Source organism: Dendrobates tinctorius, unplaced genomic scaffold (genome assembly GCF_039654945.1).
Source record: "Dendrobates tinctorius isolate UK_male_01 unplaced genomic scaffold, ASM3965494v1 ptg000115l, whole genome shotgun sequence".
Classification (NCBI taxonomy): Eukaryota; Metazoa; Chordata; class Amphibia; order Anura; family Dendrobatidae; genus Dendrobates; species Dendrobates tinctorius.
The window spans coordinates 8,753,447-8,779,056 of NW_027361783.1; the positions used below are offsets into that span (position 1 = coordinate 8,753,447).

At 43.5% G+C, this 25,610-nt stretch overlaps 1 protein-coding gene across 1 annotated transcript in view; it reads left to right on the forward strand.

Annotated features, from left to right (window-relative positions):
• The window catches only part of DIPK1C (divergent protein kinase domain 1C), a 168,742-nt gene that overhangs the window by 114,724 nt on the left and 28,408 nt on the right, over window positions 1–25,610 (forward strand). The window contains exon 3 of the mRNA XM_073589981.1: window positions 19,730–19,894. Within this exon, the coding sequence (XP_073446082.1) occupies window positions 19,730–19,894 (165 nt within the window). The remainder of the gene's footprint in view (window positions 1–19,729; window positions 19,895–25,610) is intronic.

Consider the following 25,610-nt stretch of genomic DNA (forward strand, 5'->3'; position numbering starts at 1 on the left):
TGTGGAAAAAATACATACCAAGCCATAAAAAACTGGCCAATGTTAAAAAATGACATAGAAAAATTGGAATCATTGTGTGCACATAGACTATAGATAAAACTAAATGTAGCCTGTATAATGAGGAAAATCTTCCCGCTAGGGATGTTGTCAGCATTCTGGAATTTCAGCTGCTCATCTTGGAAAGCAAAACTTGGCCCAGTTTGTGACCCCAAGCTGCACATAACATGAGTTTACATACAGATAACTATTTTAATGTGGTTACAACCAAAAACACTTAAAAATAACAACTCAAACTTCTAGTAGCCAGGGCCAGATTGTAGAGGTCTCACCAGTCACCACTTGATATTTAGCTGACCACAGGTCACAGGTTTCTGCTTGGCTCTTAGTTGTGTGACTTCACATATTTTATCTTCATTCTTACAGTCTTCTCTACTTGTTTCTAGGCACACCAGATCTTTGTTGGGTGTAATGTTTTTTTTTATATCCTTGGAGTAGAGTTATAAGAACTATCGTAGCTAGTTTTTTATGCTGTCTTTATACAGAGTTAAAAATGTAAACATTCGCATACCCAAAATTTAGGACTGCAATCTTTTATTTTCCATCAGTCAGGTTGCTTAAAAAATGTGGCCCACTACTCAGCAACAATTAATATTATGGATGAGCAATTTGTTTTGCGCTGCCCTGCCATCCAGTCTGGTCCTCAATGGCAACCGGGCTTCACTTCTGAACCCAGCATCTTAGGTCAGTCATGTTGGGCATCTCTGGCGCTTACTAGAATCAACGATGATATGGCATTACATGAGCCCTAATGTCTAGACTTCAAAGAGCCGTCATGATGATATCATCATAATCTCACACAAAAACGCAATGATATTACCATGAGAATCTGATTACACACCAGATGACGGCAAAGAAAATCAAACTCTTTATCGCCAGTTGACATATTCTGATGATGTACCATCACAAACTCACATGAAAAAACTTACTTAAGAGCATAGAGAAAAAATAGTGATGCATGCCAGGTCAAAATAATCTAGCCATTGGGTGGTCGTTCCATAGATATTTAATTGTAGAAGGAATGGAGCTGTGATTTCTGTTTGGTATGAGCACAACAGAGAATAAGATCAGGAAAGTCATAAACTGCTTGTCATCCTGTTGTCATTTACTGTACTTCCAAATGGTAGACTTGTGATATATTAAATTATTATTTTGATGTAATTTTTGCTATATGGTTATATATTGTGTTTAAATAGGCATTCAGTGCTCAGCAAAAATGAGTACACCTCCTTTGATAAGTAAGATTTTAATCAATGTCTCACTGAACAGGTGAATAATGAGATTCATAGAACATTTTTTAACCCATAACACAAAACTAAGACTAATAATATAACTTTCAGAACAAAATCTTCAGTTAGCTGATACAAAAAGGAATACACCCCACAAAAACAACTACATCTAATATTATGTATGATCTCCAAGATTTTCTTTTAAATTAGAGTTGGAAGGGACCTCAAGGGTCATTGTGTTCAACCCCCTGCTAATTGCAGGGCAAGATTTACTAAACCATCTCAGACAGATGTCTGTCTAGCCTCTGTTTGAAGATTTTCATTGAATGAGAACTCAACACCTCTCATGGCAGCCTGTTGCACTCATTGATCACCGTCACTGTGAAAAAGATTTTTCTAATATCTAATCTGTATCTTCTCCCTTTCAGTTTTGTTCCATTGCCTCTCGTGTTTCCATGTGTAAATGAGAATAAGGCCGGGGTCACACTAACCGACGCAAAATACGGTCCGTATTTTACATGCGTAATACGGATGAATGACCCCTAAATAGTGCTCCGTATGTAATCCGTAAGCAAGGTGTGGTCGCGTATTTTGCGCATGTCAGCATCCGTATGTAATCCGTATGTAATCCGTATGGCATCCGTATGCCGAGATTTTCTCGCAGGCTTGCAAAATGGACATTTAACGATTTTGAGGCCTGCAAAATATTTAAATCATTAGTCTGCACCCTATTTATTGGCTCAGGAACAGGTGACTGCCCCCATTCTGTCCATTTGTGACCTTGCCATGACTAGGTGTATTGGTGTTGCATGTGCAAGATGGCAGACAGTCTGACTTTCAACACAACTGAGCAGGTTCTCTTCAACTGGCTTTTGTCACGCCGCTTTGGTCAACCATACCCAGTGATAGTGGATCCGCGGAGGAGGAGACACATGTGGGTCCATCCACTTTTGAGGCAACGACTGACAAGAGGTCATTTCCACTGCCTCTATTCTTCTCTGCGGGATCATCCTGAAAAATTTTACCAATACTGTCGCATGAGCCTTGAACATTTGATCTACTCTTGTAGACAGTGTTGGCACTGGCTGACCCTCAATACAAGTTTATAATTGTTGACATTGGGGCCTATGGAAGGACGGGAGACTCTAGAGTCTTCAATACTTCCATTATGGGTCAGCGGCTACGCATCAACCAGTTGGATATACCCCCACCACGCCAGCTACCAGGCTCCACTCAAGAATCAGTCCCTTATGTTCTTGTGGCAGATGAGGCGTTTCAGTTAACGCGCAATGTCATGAGGCCATATCCCCGGCGCAACCTGGACCACCGGCGCAGAATATTTAACTTGCGCCTATCACGTGCTCGGCGACTGGTGGAGTGTTGCTTTGGCATTCTTTGTGCCAAATGGTGGGTACTCCAGTCTGCCATTCAGCTGAGTGAACAAAATGTAAATGAAGTAATTAAAGCATGTGTCGTTCTTCATAACTTCACCAGGATACATGATTGTTCCTCCTTTGCTGGTGTTGTGCGTGGATCGGACAATGTGCGTAGGGCGAGACCACCTATCAACCCTCAACGTAGACCGCTTTCTGGGCTCAAAGTGTGTGATATTTTCACAAATTACTTTGTCACCTGAGGGGGAAATTTCTTGGCAAGAGCATGCTGTGTCTATTATAATTTTTTGGTTTATGTCTGTCTAAATATGTATATACTTAAACCTCTTATTATTCTATGACTGTTTAATTGCATTGGTAAGCGTATGTTAGTATGCTGACACCTTATTTTAGAATTGAGACAGAGACGTAAAATGTAGCAGACAAAGATTTACTTTTGCCTTGTTTGTTTTTTTTTAGAAAAACATTATTGCCGTATGATCAATGTGGCAATGGGCCAAATTGGCCTTTGTGCAGATGTGAAAATTGGGAACAAATAACATTTTCTGACAAACAAAACAACCACAAAACCATTAGCCAATACAAAAATGGCATCATTATAAATTTTGGTAGGTCGGGGGAGGAGAAGGCGGAAGACCAACCTGTGTTTGCTGCTGGCTACTTTGGCCAGCGCCCTGTGTGGGGGCATACTGTTGCCCATGATGTGGGTAGTGTACTGCCTCCTGTGATTGTGGTTGGTACTGGCCAGAGTGATACTGGATAGGGGCCTCTTGTTGTTGCTGCTAGTCTCATACCCACCAAAATAGCCATGTCATCCCCAACCAGGTTGGGACCAGCCTCCAACACTGGATGGGAACAAGTGGCCATATTGGTGAGGTTAGCTAGAGTCAGACATATGTAGCTGCTGTTGGAAAGGTTGCGTAGGGGGAGGAAGGGGGTGAGGTGTAGGCCCACATATTTGAGGATCCTCAGAGCCTGCTTGAGCAAGCATGTGTGTGGGGTGTCTAAAGTTCATCAGATTCCTGGGGAAAGCTGCCACCTCTCCAGATAATCAAATAACTCATATGGGGTATTGGGGTGTGTGCTTGCATCAAGCAGGATCTGAAAACATCCTCGAATACGTAGCCTCATCTCATGGGAAAGGACACAAAGATAAAGGGCCAGGCTGCGTGAGTACGCCTCCTCCACATCATCATTATTGACTCGAGCAAGCTAGTTCAGTACCCCTGTGTCAACATTGGTATGGGTATCTTAGGCAGGGATCTGGCGCCTTCTTCTTCCTCGCTGGGATGGTCCAGCAGGCTGTGGGGAGCCCCGGATCTGGGCAGTTGGGCTGCTGCTGATGTTGCCCTGCTCCTCCTGTATGGCTGATGGTGCAGCAGCAGACGGTCCTGATTGTGGATGTGGTCCTGGTGGTGGGGTATGTGGTGCAGGGACTGGGATTTCCTGAGAGGAATCTTCACTCATGCTTCTTGGAGGGGGAGAAGATGGTCCAGCCACCTCTTCCCCTACAGACCCAGGATCTATGATGGGCTTGGTATCTGAGCCAGTTTCTCTCTCCATAAGGTTGGACTGAGTTCTGTTATGAAACAGAACAAAGCCAAAAATAAATCCATTGTTTTGGCCCTGTAAAGTATCTGTGCAATGTGGTGTGAGGTATCTACTTACGGTCTCAGATCCAGAATTGGAGCGAGGAAGGAGAGGCGGTCATAATAGATATATTTCCTCTTTATGTGGCCCGCATCACCACTCCTGGCACACTGCTGACGTTCCCACCTGTATTGGTCGCAGATGCTGCGCCAGCGTCTCATCACATCTTCCACTGCAATGTGACAGAAAATATTCTCAATTTCACATATTTGCTAGGTCAAATTTGCTACCAGTAGCCTAGGCATGTGGCCTTCTAGGGTGTGCTTTCTACCCAGGGTGGCATATATAATTGGGGCATCCAGGCCAGATACACAGGGTCACAATAGTTCAGGTATCAAGTAACTACACTTAATAACTTGGTTGGCTAGGAGGATGATGAGCTTGTGGCCTGGGCCAAATTATGGCAGTGTAAAACCATGGCTCACATAAAAATCTACCCGCCTCATGAGGCAAAAAGTCCAAGCACAGGAAGGGGGGGGCCTGATTCTAAATGCCTTTTTTGATGTGAGGTCATTTTAAACACTTTTTGGGTTGTACTTACTCATTTGCTGCTGCTCCTCACGTGGTCAATCACCAAAATCGTGGAACATCTGGTGACATATGCGCCTCCATGATGCCTCCTTTCTTGCCCGGTTGGCATAATGGACATCACGTTGGTCCCAGATTTCCGGCCGCTCCTGCACTAGTACAATCAGCATCTCCACATTGAGGAAATATGGCGCCATGATGCTGCAGGACTCCGTGGAGGCATACTTCCTGGATGTCTGGAGTGCTTTTTGAGCTAATTAGCATGCCTAAGCTTCCTGATGATGGATTGGCCCATTTCCTGTCACCTGCCAAAAGACCTGCATATTTCTCGCAAGTCACACGTGTGGTCCATGTGTAATCCGTATTTTTTGCACCCCCATAGACTTGCATTGGCATACTACGGGCATAGTACGCTGACAATTGCAGCATGCTGCGATTGGCACGGACCATACAATACGGACGAGAAATATACGGGTGTTGGGAGCTACCCCATAGAGAATCATTTGTCCGTGTGTAATCGGTGCTTTTAACGCCTCTCGTCTGTATTCCTCTCTAGTGTGACCTCGGCCTAAGGATGATCCCTCTACACTGTGACATCCCTTCAGATATTTGTAGACAGCTATTAAGTCTCCTCTTAGCCTTCTTTTTTGCAAGCTAAATATTCCCACATCCTTTAACTGTTCCTAGTAGGACATACTTTGCAGTCCGTTCACCTTCCTGGTAGCTCTTCTCTGAACTTGCTCCAGTTATTCAATGTCTTTTTTAAAATGTGGTGCCAAGAACTGGACACAGTATTCCAGATGAGGCCTGACCAAGGAGGAGTAGAGGGGGATTATCACTTCACGGGATCTAGACTCTATGCTTCTCTTAATACAGGACATCCTAGACCTGTGTTTGCCTTTTTTGCTGCTTCATCACATGTGCAGTCTGTGATATATTAGTATGCCTGAGTCTTTTTCACATGTGCTGTTGCTTAGTTCTATTCCTCCTATTCTGTAGAGGTAATTTTCATTTTTCTTGCTCAGCTGTTGAATCTTGCTTTTCTCCTTGTTAAATACCATTCTATTCGCCAATGCCCATTGTTCAAGCTTATCTAAATCCTTCTGATCCCTTTCTCTATCTTCTCAAGTGTTAGCTATCCCTCCTAGCTTTGCATTGTCTGCAAATTTTATTAGTTTACCTTCAGTTTCCTTATCTAGATAATTTATAAAAACACTGGGGCGAGCACAGAGACTTGTGGTGCCTCACTTGAAACACTCTTCCAATTGGATGTACAACCATTTATTACCACTCTTTGAGTATGATCACTGAGCCAGTTATTAATCAATCTAACGGTGGCCTTGTCAATCCCACACTTGGTCATTTTTTCAATAAGGAGAGTATGAGATACTTTATCAAATGCTTTGCTGAAGTCAAGATACACTATATCTAATGCATTTGCCTGATCCACCCAGTCAGTGATTCCATCATAGAAGGAAATTAGTCTGGCATGACTTGTTTGCTACAAACTCATGCTGCCTCTGGTTAATTACTGTATTGTTATCCAAGTACTTACATTCATTCTGTTTAATAATGTGTTCAAATATTTTCCTGGTATAGAAGTAAGGCTCACTAGCCTATAATTTCCTGGTTCCATCTTCTTTCCTTTTTTAAAGACAGGGACAACATTTGCCCTTCTCCAATATTCTGGGACTTATCCTGTTCTCAAGGATTTTTCAAAGATTCTGGCTAGTAGCTTTGCAATTTCGTCTGCTAACTCTTTCAATACCCTAGGATGTAATTCATCTGGACCAGGAGATTTCAATACATTTAAATTAGCTAAGTGTTCTCTCACCATCTATCTGTTTATAGATACTGTGGATTCTTTTATTCTTTTGATGGCACCGTGAAGATCAGTTGATGCTACAATTGCTTTCTTTGAGAGCACAGATGAAAAATAGGAATTTAAAAGTTTGGCCTTCTCAATATCCTGTAAAAATCCTATAGTATCTTTGACTTTTCTTTTGCTTTTGACATACCCCTAAAATCCCATTTTACTGTTGTTGGTCTCCCTTGCAAGCTTAATTCATTTCTGGATTAAATTCTTCTAAGGCTTGCCCTGCATTCCCTGAAACAGCATTATATTCTTTTGATATGCTCCCCTCTTTTCATTTAATATACATTTCTTTTTTAACAATTGATTAACTTCTGTGTTCATCCACCCTGGTCTCTTCAAATGCTTCCAATTTTTGCTTCTTTTCGGGATTGTTACTGATTGTGCAGTGATATTTTAATTTGGCAAAATCTCCCTTCCTTCTTGGACATTTCTGTCCTTTAGAACATGCTGCCAATGAAACTTTCCTACCCTCTTTCTGAACCCATTAAAATCTTCCTTTCTGAAGTCTAACTTTAAAGTCAAAGTCCTCGCTGATCTTCTTCCTCTTGTAATCCAAAATTCAAATGCATGATCGCTGCCATCTGAATTCCCAGTCACCTTTACTTCCTCAACCATTTCCTCCCTATTGGTAAGAATTAGGTCCAAGATTGCAGATCCTCTTGTTCGCTCTTCTACTTTTTGAAAGATAAAGTTGTCAGCAAGAGAAGATTCTTATTTTCTGAACCTATTACTTTTGCCGGATAGAGATTCCCAACAAATATCTGGATAGTTAAAATCTCCCATGATCACTGTCATACCTTTATGCAACAGAGACATCTGATGTAAAAGGAGTTCATCCATATCTTCCGTTTGTCCAGTTGGTCTATAGTAAACACCTACAATATTGTCCTTTCTGTTATTCTCTCCTTGTATTCTTGCCCAAACAGTTTCTACAGAGCTACTAGCCTTTGAAGCTTGTATCTCTGTGGATATATATGTTTTCCTAACATACAATGTAACACCTCCTTTAGCCTTCAAGATTTGTGTTCCAATCATGTGTATCATTCCACCAAGCTTCAGTGATGCCTATGACATCATATCTCTCTTTCTGTTTTAGCAGCTCCAATTATCCTTGATTGTTTCCCATGCTATGGGCATTGGTATAGACACATTTTAGTTTGTAGTCAATTTCTCTCGTTCCTCTATTTTCATTCAGAGTTTGTTGTTTTTGTTCTTTATTTCCACTTCTAATAGCAAGGTTCTGCCGTATATTTCCCATCCTATATTGCTCTAGTTTAAAGCTCTCCTGATGAGTACAGCAAAGCATCTACCAAATATGTATTTTCCTGTTTTCGTAAGATGCAATCCATTTGTAGCAAGTAGTCCATCATACAGGTAATTCGCTCCATGGTCAAGAAACCCAAAACGTTGCTCGACATAGCCAGTTGTTCACCTCTAGAATTCTGTTCAATCTCCATGGTCTATGTTACATCCACTGGGAGGATGGATGAGAAGACGACCTGCGCTCCCTATTCCTTTATTTTCCAGCCTAGGTCTTCAAAGTCTCTGCCTATAGTTTCCAGGTCCTTTTTTGCTGTGCCATTTGTTCCTACGTGTATTAATAGGCATGGGTGGTCGTCTTAAGCACTGAAGATTCTTGATACCATATCAGACACATCTTTGATTTGGGTACCTGAAAGAAAGCACACTTCTTGTGAGGTATTGTCCAGTTGGCAGATAGCGGCTTCTGTTCCTCTCCCAGTAAGGAATTCCCCATGACCACCACTCGCCTTTTCTCCTTCACCACAGCGCTGCTTTTTCTCCCTTCAAAATGCTTCTGATTTCTTACCAGAGTGTTCTTTGTGGGCAAAGCACTTTTTTAAGGTACATCTTCATAGTTGTCCTGCTTGAGAGCATGGTAGAGGTTCATCAGCGGTATAAGGGCTGAATGTCTCCTCATCCTCCTGCTTCTTTGTGTCACATGCATCCATTTCTCTTCTTCTGCAGGTACAATGAAAGGTGCTTCTCTTAAAACATTATGAACAGTTATTTCTACTCTGTTATTAGCTTCTGCAGGAACACTTAGAAGTTCATCTCTTGCAACATTCTGAAGCGTTTCTTCTGCTCTGTCCAGGAAATCCTGATCTTCTTTGATGAGCTTCAGTGTAGATATTCTCTCCTGAAGACTTTGCACTTTTTACTCTAACAGAGTCACAAGCTTGCTTTTCAGGCATGTAAAGTTTGTCTTTTCCTCTGACAAGTCTGCAAACATATAGTACACATTGCAGCACACCATATAGTAATTTCCTCCATGTTGAACCAAACAAATTTCTCTGGAACCACCGTAAAGATTTTCACGACATCCGGCGCGATCCAGCTACACCCAAAGATCCTCAGACTTGCGGCAACTTTTCACTCTTCCCCGAATGCACCAGGCAGGAATATACAAATTATCTTCCATGAGCTTCATTTCCTGGTTTGTAAGAACAGCATCAAGTCTTCTAGGTATTGCCTGAAATTGTTGGCAACATATTGCAACATCTGTCTTTTTTCCATTCAAGAACTACCTGTTTTGGATGCTGAATGAAGAGTGATGCTCAACTTGTCTCTTCAGAATTTTCCATAGATATTTGAGCTTAGATCAGGAGAAATACTTGGACACTGAAAAACTTTCACCTTGTTCTTTTTCAGAAAAGCAACATTGGCCATAGTTGTGTATTTTAGAGCATTGTTATGTTGGCAAAGTGCATGTCAATCAAGGGCACAGAGTGATGGGAGCATCTTCTTTTTTAATATAGAGCAATATATCTGTAAATTAATGATGCCATCAATGAAATGTAGAAACAAGTAGTTCTCAGCGATGATGAAAACAGAAGTAGGTAAAAAACTTCACATTAATTAGATCATATTAAAAGTCCAACATGTTAATATAATTTAATCTGATCTAATAAATGTGAAGTTTTATATCTACTTCTGTTTCCATCATTGCTGGAGAACTACTCCTTTTTTCTACATGGACACGTTTGCCTGGAATAGGGCAACTCTGTGAGGTGTATCGTGCTGACAAGGTGCTTCTGATTACTGTGAGCTGACTCTCCCTTTGTTCCCTCTCTTTTTATTCAGTGAAAGGTAGCTATCCGACGCCAGCAGCACTCATGGAGCCCCACTTAAGGACACACTGTCACCACCAAGTTTCAATGTAGACACAATGCATTTTACTTTGTATTCCTCACATTTGTGACACTATAGAGTTTTGAATCCTTAAGTTCATCAAATATTTATCTTGGTCTCATCTCTCCAGAATATGGAATCCTAGTAGTCTTCCTATTTTTTAGCATGGGCTCTTGTAAATTGTAGGTGTTCTTTTTATGCACAGGCTTTAGTGAGGCTTCCTACATGGACGATACTCATGCATGTCATTCCTCTGCAATGTACACTGAATGGTGTCACTGGAAACACTCACCCCAGTTTGGCCTTTTTACTTTTTTAGCTAACTGCAGTGAACTTACATGTCAGTTTTCTTCAACCCTTCTCATCAGAGTACGCTCCTGTTGGATGTTATCTTGAGTGGTGAGGCTGGATGTTTCTGTGCAATGGTTGCAGTTCCATCCTTGTTACATTTTTGTAGAACTCTTGCTACAGTATTCTGACTGATAAGAAAGCTTTCTTGATCTTTTTGTAGCCTTCACCTTTTTAATGTAAAGATATTTTTGCCTCAAGTCTTGTGACATTTCTCTTCTATTTGGTGCCATTGCTGACAGCATGAAATGGGAAGGGGTTTTCTTTATTACAGTCATGGCCAAAAGTATTGACACCCCTGCAATTCTGTCAGATAATACTCCGTTTCTTCCTGAAAATGATTGCAAACACAAATTCTTTGGTATTATTATCTTCATTTAATTTGTCTAAAATGAAAAAACACAAAAGAGAATGAAGCAAAAAGCAAAACATTGATCATTTCACACAAAACTCCAAAAATGAGCCGGACAAAAGTATTGGCACCCTCAGCCTAATACTTGGTTGCACAACCTTTAGCCAAAATAACTGCGACCAACCGCTTCCGGTAACCATCAATGAGTTTCTTACAATGCGCTGCTGGAATTTTAGACCATTCTTCTTTGGCAAACTACTCCAGGTCCCTGATATTTGAAGGGTGCCTTCTCCAAACTGCTATTTTTAGATCTCTCCACAGGTGTTCTATGGAATTCAGGTCTGGACTCATAGCTGGCCACCTTAGAAGTCTCCAGTGCTTTCTCTCAAACCATTTTCTAGTGCTTTTTGAAGTGTGTTTTGGGTCATTGTCCTGCTGGAAGACCCATGACCTCTGAGGGAGACCCAGCTTTCTCACACTGGGCCCTAAATTATGCTGCAAAATTTGTTGGTAGTCTTCTGACTTCATAATGCCATGCACACGGTCAAGCAGTCCAGTGCCAGAGGCAGCAAAGCCACCTCAAAACATCAGGGAACCTCCGCCATGTTTGACTGTAGGGACCGTGTACTTTTCTTTGAATGCCTCTTTTTTCTCCTGTAAACTCTATGTTGATGCTTTTGCCCTAAAAGCTCTACTTTTGTCTCATCTGACCAGAGAACATTCTTCCAAAATGTTTTAGGCTTTTTCAGGTAAGTTTTGGCAAACTCCAGCCTGGCTTTTTTATGTCTCGGGGTAAGAAGTGGGGTCTTCCTGGGTCTCCTACCATACAGTCCCTTTTCATTCAGATGCCGACGGATAGTACGGGTTGACACCGTTGTACCCTCGGACTGCAGGGCAGCTTGAACTTGTTTGGATGTTAGTGGAGGTTCTTTATCCAACATCCGCACAATCTTGCGTTGAAATCTCTTGTCAATTTTTCTTTTCCGGCCACATCTATGCAGGTTAGCCACAGTGCCATGGGCTTTAAACTTCTTGATGACACTGTGCACGGTAGACACAGGAACATTCAGATCTTTGGAGATGGACTTGTAGCCTTGAGATTGCTCATGCTTCCTCACAATTTGGTTTCTCAAGTCCTCAGACAGTTCTTTGGTCTTCTTTCTTTTCTCCGTGCTCAATGTGGTACACACAAGGACACAGGACAGAGGTTGAGTCAACTTTAATCCATGTCAACTGGCTGCAAGTGTGATTTAGTTATTGCCAACACCTGTTAGGTGCCACAGGTAAGTTATAGGTGCTGTTAATTACACAAATTAGAGAAGCATCACATGATTTTTCGAACAGTGCCAATACTTTTGTCCACCCTCTTTGTTATGTTTGGTGTGGAATTACATCCAATTTGGCTTTAGGACAATTCTTTTTGTGTTTTTTCATTTAAGACAAATTAAATGAAGATAATAATACCAAAGAATTTGTATTTGCAATCATTTTCAGGAAGAAACTGAGTATTATCTGACAGAATTGCAGGGGTGTCAATACTTTTGGCCATGACTGTAGGTAATGCTCGTTTATAGTGAACTGTCTATGGTACTGGGTCTCCCACCCAGGGCTGTGGGGTACTCGGTACCGGGCCGGTATCAGTGGTATGTGTCACAGCAGCGGTGACCCGGACCGTGGCCCTGGGCGCCCAAGTAATAGGAAGATGTGAATGGTGGAATGTAGTTAGATGAATAGTTCATGACGCCAACTGTGGTGTTTGGCAAGGGAGGTGTTAAGCCGACGCTGCAGACAGATCCTCCGGGACAGATGGTGTGGTGCAGCAATGATGTTATAACCCTCCACAGGCAGGGCTGGTGTCCCAGGGCAGGATAGATGAAGAGACACTTAGATGGTGTAGTGTTTGGCGCAGGGGATGTAGCAGTACCAGGCGGACGGACGCAGGAAGGAATGGAGGACACCAGGGCATGTAGTTCCAAAGCTTTACTCACAGTCTGTAGTGCCCGCTTCTGTGCCGTGTCCTCCGGGTCAGGGACTCAGTCAACCTCCAGACAAGATGGAATGCTCCCTTCCACACTCTGCCAACTTATGTGCCTTTTCTGAACGTCTCTATAGCGCCTTTAAGTGTGAAGATCTCCTAGTACTGAGTTACACTGGAGTTCCTCCTGACAGATGTTCCCAAGAACTCTACTTGTATGGCAGACAGCTGTAGCCTGCTTAGGAGACTCTCTACTCCTGAGTCCCGGCTCTCTATCTGTGTTGCTGTTGTGCCCCACATGTCTTAGATGGGAGTAGTGCATTTACAGCCCACTACTCCACCGATGTCTGCTGTAGAACCATTAGTGTCCATACAACCTCGGGGACCGGGCCTCAGTCTTGCGCTTAGAACTTCTAAGCAGGGTTCTTCCTCTATCCCACATCCTCTGTGTTCCCTTGCACTACTACGTTACGTACTTGTCTTTCCCTCCTATGGAAGCTCAGGCTTCGGTTCAATGTCTTTCTCCTTTCCTTTCCCGTGCCAGCTGGCTCAGATCACTGAGGCAGCTGCAGCACTCAAAATTCAAATTCAAATAGGCTTTATTGGCAGGACCAAAATACAATTAGTGTTGCCAAAGCAAGAAAAGAAGTGTGGCAGGGGAGTGGATTAGGGTAGTGGGGATGGGGTGTTGGGGGCAAAATTTGGGGAGTGATTGTCCATTTGGAGGTCTTTAGTTCCTCTCATCTTATGACATGTGGTGACATATTGGACGGCGACCTCCACCATTGATTCTTCTTCCCCCAGTAGGATGCAGAGTTTCCTCTCCTCATCCATGGATGGGAAGTCTGGGGTATGGGTGGTAAGTTTCTGGAAGTGGGAGTCCCTCACTGCTGAGTATTTGTTGCAGTGCAGCAGGAAATGCACCTCATCTTCCAGAGCCCCCTGCTGGCAGTGCTGGCACAGTCTGTTCTCTCATGGCTTGTATGTCTGTCGGTGCCGCCCTGTTTCCACCTCTAGGTTGTGGGCGCTTAATCTGTATATACTCAGGGTCTGCCTGTCTTTGGGGTGGCGTAGCCTTTCCAGGTATGGAGCCAGTGTGTAGTCCCTCCGCAGTGACCGGTAGATGGTGAGTTTCTGGGAGTTCTCCAATTCACTCTTCCAACCCTCTATGTATTGCATCTTGCAGCTCTCTGAGATCTCTTTTATTTGGGCTTTAGTTAGGGTGTGTTGCTGACTTTGGTTGAGCTGGCTGCCGAGGTTCCTGGCTTGCTCTTGGCTCTGGCTCAGCAGGGCTTTATGATGGTAGGAGCTGGGGTTGCTGTTCTGTATGTGCGCCTGGTGTGATAGCGCCCTCTTGTGTATAGTGAGCCATAAGGGGAATCGGCCCAGCTCTGCCCGACAGGCTATGTTTGAGGTGCTGCGATGTACATGGAGGAGATATTTGCAGAACTCCAGATGGAAGACTTCGGTTGGGCTGGAATCCCACTTTTTCTGGTCTGGATAGGTTGCTGGACCCCATACCTCGCTGCCATATAGCAGTATAGGTGTGATGACGCTGTCGAATATCTTGAGCCAGACTCTCACCGGTGGTTTGAGGTGGTACATTTGTCTTCTGATGGCATAGAAGGTTCTGCATGCTTTCCCTTTCAGGGTCTCTGCTTCTTGCTTGAAGCTCCCAGTTTGGCTTAGCTCCAGACCGAGGTAGGTATAGCTGCTTGTCTTCTCTAGCGTGGCACCATTTAGTGTGAGGGAGGAAGTGGAGGTTTCTTTAGAACTCCTCTTTTGAAACACCATGACTTTGGTCTTCTTTTGGTTGATGGGCAGCGCCCATGTGGTGCTGAATGTTTCCAGCACGGCCAAGCTATCTTGGAGGCCTCTCTCGGTTGGGGAAAGCAGCAGGAGGTCATCTGCATACAGCAGGATCTTCACCTCTCGGTCGTGCAGGCTGAGACCTGGGGCAGAGGAGGATTCCAGGGCCGCTGCCAGTCCATTTATGTAGATATTAAATAGAGTTGGGCTCAGGCTGCAGCCCTGTCTTACCCCACGGCACTGCCGGAAGAAGGCCGTCCTCTTTCCATTCACCTTCACGCTGCACCGATTCTCAGTGTATGAGCTCTTGATGACGTCGTAGGTTCTGCCACCTATTCCGCTCTCCAGGAGTTTCAGGAACCACACTGGGTGCCACACTGAGTCAAAGGCCTTCTTGAAGTCCACAAAACATGGAAATATTTTCCCCTGTTTTTTTCTATGGATGTGGGTCTTGATGAGGCTTTACAGGGTGTAGATGTGATCCGTGGTGCGATGGTTTGGCATGAACCCAGCTTGGCTTCTGCTGAGGGTGTCCCGCTGGGTGAGGAAGGTAATGATCCTTTTGTTAATAATGCTGTTAAATAGTTTTCCCAGAATGCTGTTAACACATATTCCTCTGTAGTTTGCTGGATCATATCTGTCTCCATTCTTGTAGATGGGCGTTATGAGACCTTGATTCCAGCTTTTTGGGAAGTAGCCAGCACTCAGGATGTGGGTGAATAGTTTTGCCAGTGCTGCATGTATATCTGGGGAACTGAATTTGATCATCTCTGGCAGGATGCCGTCACTGCCCGCGGCCTTCTTGCATTTCATAAATTTGATACTGTCTTTTATTTCCAGCACATTGATTGGTATGTCCAGAGGATTTTGGAAGTCTTTGATTGTCTCCTCCATGTCTCTGAGTTTAGTGGTTAGGTGCTTCTGTTCTGGGGTTAGGTCTTCTTCTGGTATGTTCTTGTAGAGGCCTTTGAAGTAGCTGTGCCAGATGTTGCCATTTTGGATGTGGAGGGTGCTCTGCTTGGGCTTTGTGCCGATATGATTCCAGGTCTCCCAGAATGAGTTGTCCTGGAGGGAGTCCTCAAGCTTCTGTAGTTCTTGGCAGATATGCCTCTGTTTTTTCTCCCTGAGAGTGCGTTTGTATTGCCTCTGTAGGATGTCATGGGCCGCTCTTAGGTCCCTGTTGTTTGGATCTCTGTGCTTTTGGTTTGAGGCTACCCTTAGGGAGTTGCGTAGTGACTTACATTCTTTGTCTAACCATTTTTGGCCTTGTTTATTTGTTGGTTTCTTGGGGTTGGTTCTTTTGATGCCTGCTAGCTCTGCCATGGTGTATAGGATGTTGTTAAAGTCATTCACTGCCCCGTTGACCCCTTGCTGGTTTGATGCGTAACTACTTGTGTTGAAATTTACAAGTAGCTCTTGGATCTCGGTTCTGTTAGTCATGTTGGTGTATTCAGTGGATAACTGTTTGGGCCACTTGTAGGATGGTGGCAGGTTGTGTAGACTGGTCAGGTGTGGCTTTTCTATGGGTTGTTTGTCCGTGGATCTCATGTATAGCAGTGTCTGGTTGTGGTCTGACAGGTGGGTTTCAAGGGTGACTATGAAGGCATTTATGTTTGCTGGGTCTATGTCCGTTATTGCGTAATCCACCACACTGCTGCCCAAGTGGGAGTTTAGTGTAAATCTCCCTAGTGAGTCCCCCCTGATGCGTCCATTCACTATATACAGCCCCAAGCTCCGGCACAGGTTCAGCAAGGTTCTGCCGCTTTTATTCACCACTCTGTCATAGCTGTTTCTTGCGGTCTGTACTGAGTCATTATAGAAGGATCCATCTCCCATTACATATGTGTTTCCGTCAGGTGACATGTAGTCCTTCTCTGTACCCGTCCTGGCATTGAGGTCCCCGCAGAGGAGCACTCTGCCCATGGACTGGAATTGGGCTGCCTCTCTCTGTATGACCTCATAGATGTCCGGCTTATAGTATGGGGATTCTGATGGAGGGATGTAGGCTGCGCAGAGGTAGATGTCCTGCTGAGAGGTGAGGATGGCGCTGCTTATCCTCATCCAGATATGGCTTTCTCCTCTTTTTACTGCCTTGATGTGCTCTTTGATTTCCTCCTTGTGCCATATTAGTATGCCCCCTGAACAACGGCCCTGTTTGATGTTCTTGTTTTTCTGGGCAGAGAGAGAAAATTCCCTGTATCCCATGGGTGTCAGGGATTCCTCCTCTGCCCGGGCCCATGTCTCCAGAAGGATCTGGATGTCAATGTTCTTTAGCTTTTGCTTGAAGTCTGGGTCATTTGCCTTGGACCCAAAGGCTGAGGCATTCGGTCCTTGAATGTTCCAGCTGCTGATAACTAAGGATGTCATATTTGGTCAATATACCTTATAATGAAGAAAGATTTTCATAGGACGTAACACGTTCTTGTGGTGGGTTTGGGTGGCATATTTTAAGGGTGTCCCATGAGTTGGCTGCATAGTGTGCTGAGCAATGTCCTTATTTCAGCCATGTTGCTGTTCTCTGTTGCTCTGTGTTACCATTGTGGGGCATGTTGTCTCCTGTGCCCTGTCTGTGGACTCTCATTGGGGATCGCTGTGTGTTGCCATTGTGGGGCATGTTGTCTCCTTTGCCCTCTCTGTGGATTCTCTCCAGGGATCGCTGTGGTTTGCCATCTGTTTGGTGGGCGTCTTGCTTGTAGTCTCGGAGGTCTGTTTAGAACCATGTCCTTTAGCTCTTTTGCTAGATTGCTGACCCCTTGTTTATTGAGGTGTTTGTCGTCGTATAGGTGTCGGAGCTTTATTCTGGGGTGGCTTGTCAGCTGTATATTTGGTGTTGAGGCGATACTGGCAGCCAGCTCTGAGTTGATTTGCTGGATTACCTCTTGGTTTATTTCTTTCCTTGGAAGCAGGGCAGACAGGATTATTTTGGTTCTGGGGAATTTTTGCTGGGCTGCTATTGCGAGTTTTGTTAGGTCCTGAGTGACTGTCTCTTGTTGGATATCGTTTGTGCCGGTGTGTAGTATGAGGTGTGTGGGCTCTGTGAAGTATGGATTACTGATCACCTTCTCTGCTTGTGGGATTGTTGAACAGCGGATTTTTGTGACTTGTGCCCCTGGGAACAGTCTCTTAGTGTCCAGGTATTTTCCATTAGAGTCTATTATTAGGACGATGTCGGGGATCGGTGTTCTATTTGGGTCATTTGCTGTTTGTGCATCGTTTGGTCCTTGGGTGATGGTTGTCTTTGACTGCTGTGGTGTTGGGGCTGTATTTTTGTTGCAGGGAATGAGGGCACAGTTTTCCTCTGTAGGATTGTTGGTTGCTCTGGTTTGCTGTATGGGAGTCTGCTGTATTTTTATTGCTGAGGTTGTTTCGGTCTGGTCGGGGCTGTCGCCTGTCTGTGATATGTCAGGCATCGGGGTAGTTGCTGCATGCGTGGGTTTTGGGGTGTTCATTATACTTTGAGGTGCTATGTCCATGTTTTGTTGCAGATTTGATGATTTTAGCAGGGATATTTCTTCTTTGAGAGTTGAGTTTTCTTCCTGCAGTTTTTTAAGTGACATTTGCATTTCACACAAGTCTATTTTCAACCTCAATAGTTCGTCCTTCAGTTGTTCATTTGCATTTTTCTCACCTTGGCTTCTTTGTAAATCCTCTTTGAATTGAGTAAACTCACTTTCTAATCTCACTCCTTCCTCCATCCCTCTTCCAGGGATCCCCACTCCTCTCCAAGTGGCTTCCTCTCTCAGACTCCCCGTCTGACTGACCTGTAATCCTAAAACATCCCGCTCATTTATGTATTCTAAACTCCACCCAACTCCCAGCACGTCTAGTGTTCCAAGCAGGGAACCACCAAAGGTGCTCTGCCTCGCTCTAAGGCCTGTTTCACACATCAGTCTTTTTGTGTCAGTTAAAATCCGCCCAAATGACGGAAAGCGGAACCGTTGGTAACTGATGAGAACGGATGACACCGGACCGTTTTTTTTGACGGAACCGCCGAATGAAGAATTTTAAAGGAACCGCTGACCGGGAAGGAGAGAGAGAGAGAATTTTTTCTGTCCGCCAAAAATGATTTCAGGGTTAAATTTCGACCTGACTTCATTCCTCCGGGCATGCGCACTATAAAAGTGCGGATCCTGCAGCACAAAAAATGTTGCATGGTCCGTCCAGGCATCTCGGCGGACGCAAAAAAATTGACGGATCCGCAAAAAAACGGATCCAACGGATGGCCATCCGTCAAGATCCGCCGGTAATGCAAATCAATGGTGAAAAAAACGGATCCGCCAAAAAAAATGGCGGATCCGTTTTTTTGCAAAACCAGCGGATTTTGACTGATGGTCAAAAACGGAAGTGTGAAACAGGCCTAAGCAAGGATCCGCAATGTGGTTTTGCTGAACTACTCTGTTGTGTGGGGTGCGAGTGTTGGAGTGTGGTCAGGAGCCTCCAACTTACCTGGATGGTGGGGCACCACACCTTAGGAGAAGGTGCAGTACCTCTGTGGCGACTGAGCCTCAGGGGCGCCACAGTACAATGAATAATAATTAGACTTATGAATTCTTGTTAATTAGAATTCTGTTGTCTAAACTTATGCATTGCTCCTTAGACTTTCATTGAGGTGTTCTCATATTTCTAACATGAACTTGAGTCAATTTGCTAGAAAAATTACATTTTTGGGTATGCAAAATAAAATCTTGATTATAATCAATGGCACACTTTGTGGGAGTATTTTGTAGTTTGGCATCCCGAAGAAAATGTTGATTATGAAAGGAAACAAAGGTTTTATGACAACTCTGTTAGGGTGTACTCATTTATGCTGAGTACTGTATCTCTAAGGTGATTTAAATTAGTACAAAAAAGCTGTAAACAACAAAATAATGAATTATAGAGCTTCTTTGTTCCCACAAAACAGGATTAAATAAAACAGCCACTAAGAAAGACCCATATATTTATGGACATCATATAGGTCCATTCATTGTGGACATTCTTGTGTCATATGGAATTGACGTCTCCTTGTACATCTACACATTAGACATGAAAGAGTTCTGTCTGGAAATAGTTGGAATTTACTGTATGCCATATAAAATCTAATGAATGGGGCACGTTTGTAATTATCATATGTCTTGATGCTTCAATTAATTATTTAATAACTTCTTTGTCATTGCACAAGTAAGTGCAGAAAAATGAAGTTATGATTCACCTCAACTTGTAAACTCTTAAGTTCAGAATCAATGATTCTTTCATATAAACCAGAGACATTCCTGTAGAAGCTTGTGTCTGGAGTTTTGTCTAAGGAATGTGACATGTAGGTTGTCATAAAGAATACAAATGACTAGGCCTTTCATTTATGTTGTATGTTATTGGTTGCAGGTGGTGGCCATTGATATGGATATGGCATTTTTTGAACCTAAGATGCGGAACATACTGGAGCAGAAATGTACATCTGATAAGGACTGCAATTTCTTTGACTGCTTTTCAACTTGTGACTTAAAGACTTACATGTGTGGAGCACAAAGAGTGAATAGCAATCTACAAGTAAGTGGTTTACAAGCAAAGTACAGATGTCTTTTGTGTTATTTAATACTACCCAATTTTCTAACATTGACTCAAAATAGATATACTGTAAGTGTAGGTTTCATTATTGTTGTCATTTGGTTAAAGGGGATTTCTCATAATAAACTGGTAAAATTGCAAACAGTTTCAAAGAACAAGCAAGTTTGCAATATACCCCCCTAATTAAAAATCCATTCTGTTCGCTTTAATTTTATAGTGCATTGCTTATTGCCTATGTTACCTGCCTATGCCTATGTTATGTTCAATCTATCAGAGGTGGCAGGTTTCCTAAGCAAGGAGCATGCACTTGCAAGCTTTTTACTTTACAGATTGCAAGCGATTCTCTGAAGCTGGTCAGATCGCTGGATTCAGCCAGCTTCATTCACCCTGCAATCCTCTGATGCCTCAGAGGCAGGTTTGCCTCAAAGAGTGCAGAGTTCAGGCCAGCGCTGCAACTGTGCAGCAGAACGGACTTTCAATCTACAAGAATATTCCACCCCTCAGTAAAAAGAAAGCCGGGAAATAAGGGAGAGGTGCGCTCCTAAAGAAAGAGGATGAGAGCTACCATTGAATATGTTAAAGTCATTAAAGAGAATAAAATAGTAATACTTGTTTTGTGGTAGTTACCAGAACATAAAATGTAAGTTTTGGAAACACAAATTTTTGCAAAAAGATTAAAGAACCATTTCATCTTAACCCTCTTTGCTTTGATATGGTTTTCATCAGAAGGGATAAGATTTAATTAAAAGAGTGGGCAATAGTGTGCCTGTTCTTCTGTTGCAGAGCAATGAAGGAAGATTTCTGTTGCAGCAAGCAGCATAAAATGAGGTAAACTCATACACAGTATATCACAAAAGTGAGTACACCCCTCACATTTTTGTAAATATTTAATCATATCTTTTCACAGGGCAACACTGAAGATTAGTGATAGGTGAACTCCTGGATGTTCAGGTCCAGAGGGTTCGGCCAAACATCTAAAATAAGTTTGGTTTGGGTAAAACAACAGTACTCAAACCCAGACCCCCTGACTCTGATTGGTGATAATATCATTACCGCTGGTCAGAGAGCTGCATTTCCCAAGGTGTTAGATGACAGCGTGAGCCAGCAGCTATGACCAGCGGTATAAAGGTTACTGCCGATCACAGGCGTTGGCTGATTAAAGAGTACTACTCTCATCAGCATACGCCTGCTGTGATTGATAGCAGCAAGAGCAAGCCCCACTGATGGGAGTATTCATCAGCCGGTGCCTGTACTATAAATAAATAAAAAAATAACATGGGGTCACTTCTATTTTTGATAACCAGTGCAGGCAAAATTGACAGTTGCAGGCTGCAACCCTCAGCTATCAGCTTTATCATGGCTGGCTATCAAGAATAGAGGGGTCCCACACCATTTTTTTAAATTATTTAAGTAACTTAAAAAAACAGTGTGGGGTCTTCTCTATTTTTGCAAGCAGCCAATCTAAAGCAAATATTTGGGGGCTAGTATTCTTACTGGGATTGGGCCATGGAAATTAACCCCAGCCTAAAAATAGCAGCCCACAGCCGCCCCAAAAAAGACACACTAGTTCTAGTGCTTTGCCTGGCTCTTCCCACTTGCCCTAGTGCGGTGGCAAGTGGGGTAATGGTTGTGGGGTTGATGTCAGCTGTTTTATGGCTGCTGACATCAAACTCACAAGTTAGCAATGGAGAGGCTATAGTTAGCACCATAACACCATAGTTAAATTATAAAAACAACACAACCAGAATAAAATCCTTTCAATGAAATAATGAAACAGACTCCTTTATTTGAAATAAAAATTAAAAAAGCATAGCTATACTCACCTTTACTCCTAAAACATTAAAGCCGATGTCACCTATAAAAGACAGAAAATAACAAACGATAATACTCACCTTTATGCCTAATTCACTGATGCCCATGTCCCCTGGAAGAGAAGAAATATAATAAACAACCATACCCCTCTCCTGTCCAACATGAAGATAATCCATACTGTCCCATGACAATCAAGATGGTTTGAAGAGCAGTCACATCAGTGACCACTCTCCCTGCCACCCAGCTCATGCTGACACAGGCATGTAATCACTCCTGCAGAGTCTAGCGCTAAGCTGCTGTGAGAAAGTTCACTGGAGTTCATAGCTGGTGAGCCCCAGTGACCCCACTTAGGGCACCGCTTGCTGCATGAGAAAGTTCTCACACAGCGAGCGGAGCCTTAAGTGAGGTCCGTGAGGTGCTATCAGCTTTGAACTCCAGTGAACATTCTCACAGCAGCTCAGCACTAGAGACTGAAGTAGCATGATTACGCTCCTGTGTCAGTGTGAGCCGGCTGGTGGGGAGAGTGGTCACATTAGTGACTGCTATCCAAATCATCCAGATCGTTGTGGGACAGTATGGAGTATCTTCACATTGGACAGGTAAGGGATATGGTTGTCTATTATTTTTCATCTCTTCCAGGGGATATGAGCAATGGGGGATTAGGCGTAAAGGTGAGTATAGGTGGATGTGGCAGATAGGTGAGTATAAGTCCTTTTCTATTTTTATTTCAAATAAAGGAGTCTTTGTCATTAATTCAGTTTAATATTTTTTTGCAATCTAACTATGGGGTTACTAATGGGGGTGTCTTATAGATGCCTCTCCATTACTAACCTGAGGGCTAGATATCAGCGGCCATGAAACAGCTGACATAAACCCCAAAGCCATTACCCCACTTGACACTGCACCAGGGCAAGTGGGAAGATCTGGGCAAAGCGCTAGAATTGGCGTATCTAATAAATGCGCCTTTTCTGGGGTGGCTGCGGGCTGCTATTTTTAGGCTTTGCGGGAAATATACATGGCCTCAGCTGTTGCTTGGCTGGTTGTCATAAATAGGGGGGACCCCACACTGTGTTTTTTTATTACAGTGGGGAAAAAAAGTATTTAGTCAGTCAGCAATAGTGCAAGTTCCACCACTTAAAAAGATGAGAGGCGTCTGTAATTTACATCATAGGTAGACCTCAACTATGGGAGACAAACTGAGAAAAAAAAATCCAGAAAATCACATTGTCTGTTTTTTTTTCTTTTTATTTGTATATTATGGTGGAAAATAAGTATTTGGTCAGAAACAAAATTTCATCTCAATACTTTGTGATATATCCTTTGTTGGCAATGACAGAGGTCAAACGTTTTCTGTAAGTCTTCACAAGGTTGCCACACACTGTTGTTGGTATGTTGGCCCATTCCTCCATGCAGATCTCCTCTAGAGCAGTGATGTTTTTGGCTTTTCGCTTGGCAACATGGACTTTCAACTCCCTCCAAAGGTTTTCTATAGGGTTGAGATCTGGAGACTGGCTAGGCCACTCCAGGACCTTGAAATGCTTCTTACGAAGCCACTCCTTCGTTGCCCTGGCGGTGTGCTTTGGATCATTGTCATGTTGAAAGACCCAGCCACGTTTCATCTTCAATGCCCTTGCTGATGGAAGGAGGTTTGCACTCAAAATCTCACGATACATGGCCCCATTCATTCTTTCATGTACCCGGATCAGTCATCCTGGCCCCTTTGCAGAGAAACAGCCCCAAAGCATGATGTTTCCACCACCATGCTTTACAGTAGGTATGGTGTTTGATGGATGCAACTCAGTATTCTTTTTCCTCCAAACACGACAAGTTGTGTTTCTACCAAACAGTTCCAGTTTGGTTTCATCAGACCATAGGACATTCTCCCAAAACTCCTCTGGATCATCCAAATGCTCTCTAGCAAACTTCAGACGGGCCCGGACATGTACAGGCTTAAGCAGTGGGACACGTCTGGCACTGCAGGATCTGAGTCCATGGTGGCGTAGTGTGTTACTTATGGTAGGCCTTGTTACATTGGTCCCAGCTCTCTGCAGTTCATTCACTAGGTCCCCCCGCGTGGTTCTGGGATTTTTGCTCACCGTTCTTGTGATCATTCTGACCCCATGGGGTGGGATTTTGTGTGGAGCACCAGATCGAGGGAGATTATCAGTGGTCTTGTATGTCTTCCATTTTCTAATTATTGCTCCCACAGTTGATTTCTTCACTCCAAGCTGGTTGGCTATTGCAGATTCAGTCTTCCCAGCCTGGTGCAGGGCTACAGTTTTGTTTCTGGTGTCCTTTGACAGCTCTTTGGTCTTCACCATAGTGGAGTTTGGAGTCAGACTGTTTGAGGGTGTGCACAGGTGTCTTTTTATACTGATAACAAGTTTAAACAGGTGCCATTACTACAGGTAATGAGTGGAGGAAAGAGGAGACTCTTAAAGAAGAAGTTACAGGTCTGTGAGAGCCAGAAATCTTGATTGCTTGTTTCTGACCACATACTTATTTTCCACCATAATATGCAAATAAAATGAAAAAAAAACAGACAATGTGATTTTCTGGATTTTTTTTTCTCAGTTTGTCTCCCATAGTTGAGGTCTACCTATGATGTAAATTACAGACGCCTCTCATCTTTTTAAGTGGTGGAACTTGCACTATTGCTGACTGACTAAATACTTTTTTTCCCCACTGTATGTACTGAAATAATAGAAAAAAAAATGTGTGGGACCCCTCTTTTCTGGATAATGAGCCATGATAAAGGTGACAGCTGAGGGTTGCAGCCTGCAGCTGTGAGTTTTACCTGCGCTGGTTATCAAAAATAGAAGAGACCCCACGTCACTTTTTTTTGTTTATTTATAGCGCACAGGCGCCGGCTGATGAATACTCCCATCAGCATAGTCTGCTCTGACTACTATCATTAACAGCAGGTGTACGTTGATTAGAGTAGTACTCATCAATTGACGCCTGTGACCAACGGTAACCTTTTTACCGCCAGACACAGTTGCTGGCTCACACAAGGTCATCTGACAGTGTGGGAACTGCCACTATCTGACTGGCTGACTGGCCGTAATGATCTTACCGCTGATGAGAGCCGCCAGTGTTTTGTGCCCTGTCATGCAGATGACAGTATGGGAAACACGGGAAGTTCGGGTGAACAGTAACACAGACCTCCTGGAAAAGTCTGTGTTTGGGGTTCATGCACAATCACTAGGTGTTTGGTATGGACCCAGAACTTTACTGTTCGAGTTTGCCCATCTCTACTGAAGATATATTTTGATACAATGTAAAGTATCATACAAATCATCCCACCACCTGCTTTTTCTGTTTTTTCTCCTTTTAATAGTTGCAGGTGACATCTCCCCCAACCCTGGGCCTCCCTCCACCAGCATACGTTACTCTCCTCCAGCTGCATATAGAAACCCTGCTAATCTTATTAACATTCAGTGCATGCCTTCTCCTCTCACTTTCCAATGTGCTCTCTGGAATGCACGGTCTGTGTGTAACAAACTGACTTACATTCACGATCTTTTCCTCTCTAATTCCCTTAACCTTCTGGCTATTACAGAAACCTGGATCCAGCATTCAGACACCACCGCTGCTGCCGCTCTCTCGTTTGGTGGGCTGAAATTTTCACATACCCCCAGACCTGAGAACAGACAGGGTGGAGGTGTTGGTTTGCTCTTTCATCACAATGTGCTTTCCAGGTCATCCCCCGGTTCCCTCACTTACATTTCCTTCATTTGAAGTCCATGCCGTCAGACTCTTTAAGCCCTTCTCCTTACGAGTGGCGGTTGTTTATCGCCCTCCAGGCTCCTCCCGCCAGTTTCTAGACCACTTCACCACCTGGCTTACTCACTTTCTATCCTGTGACATCCCCACCCTCATCATG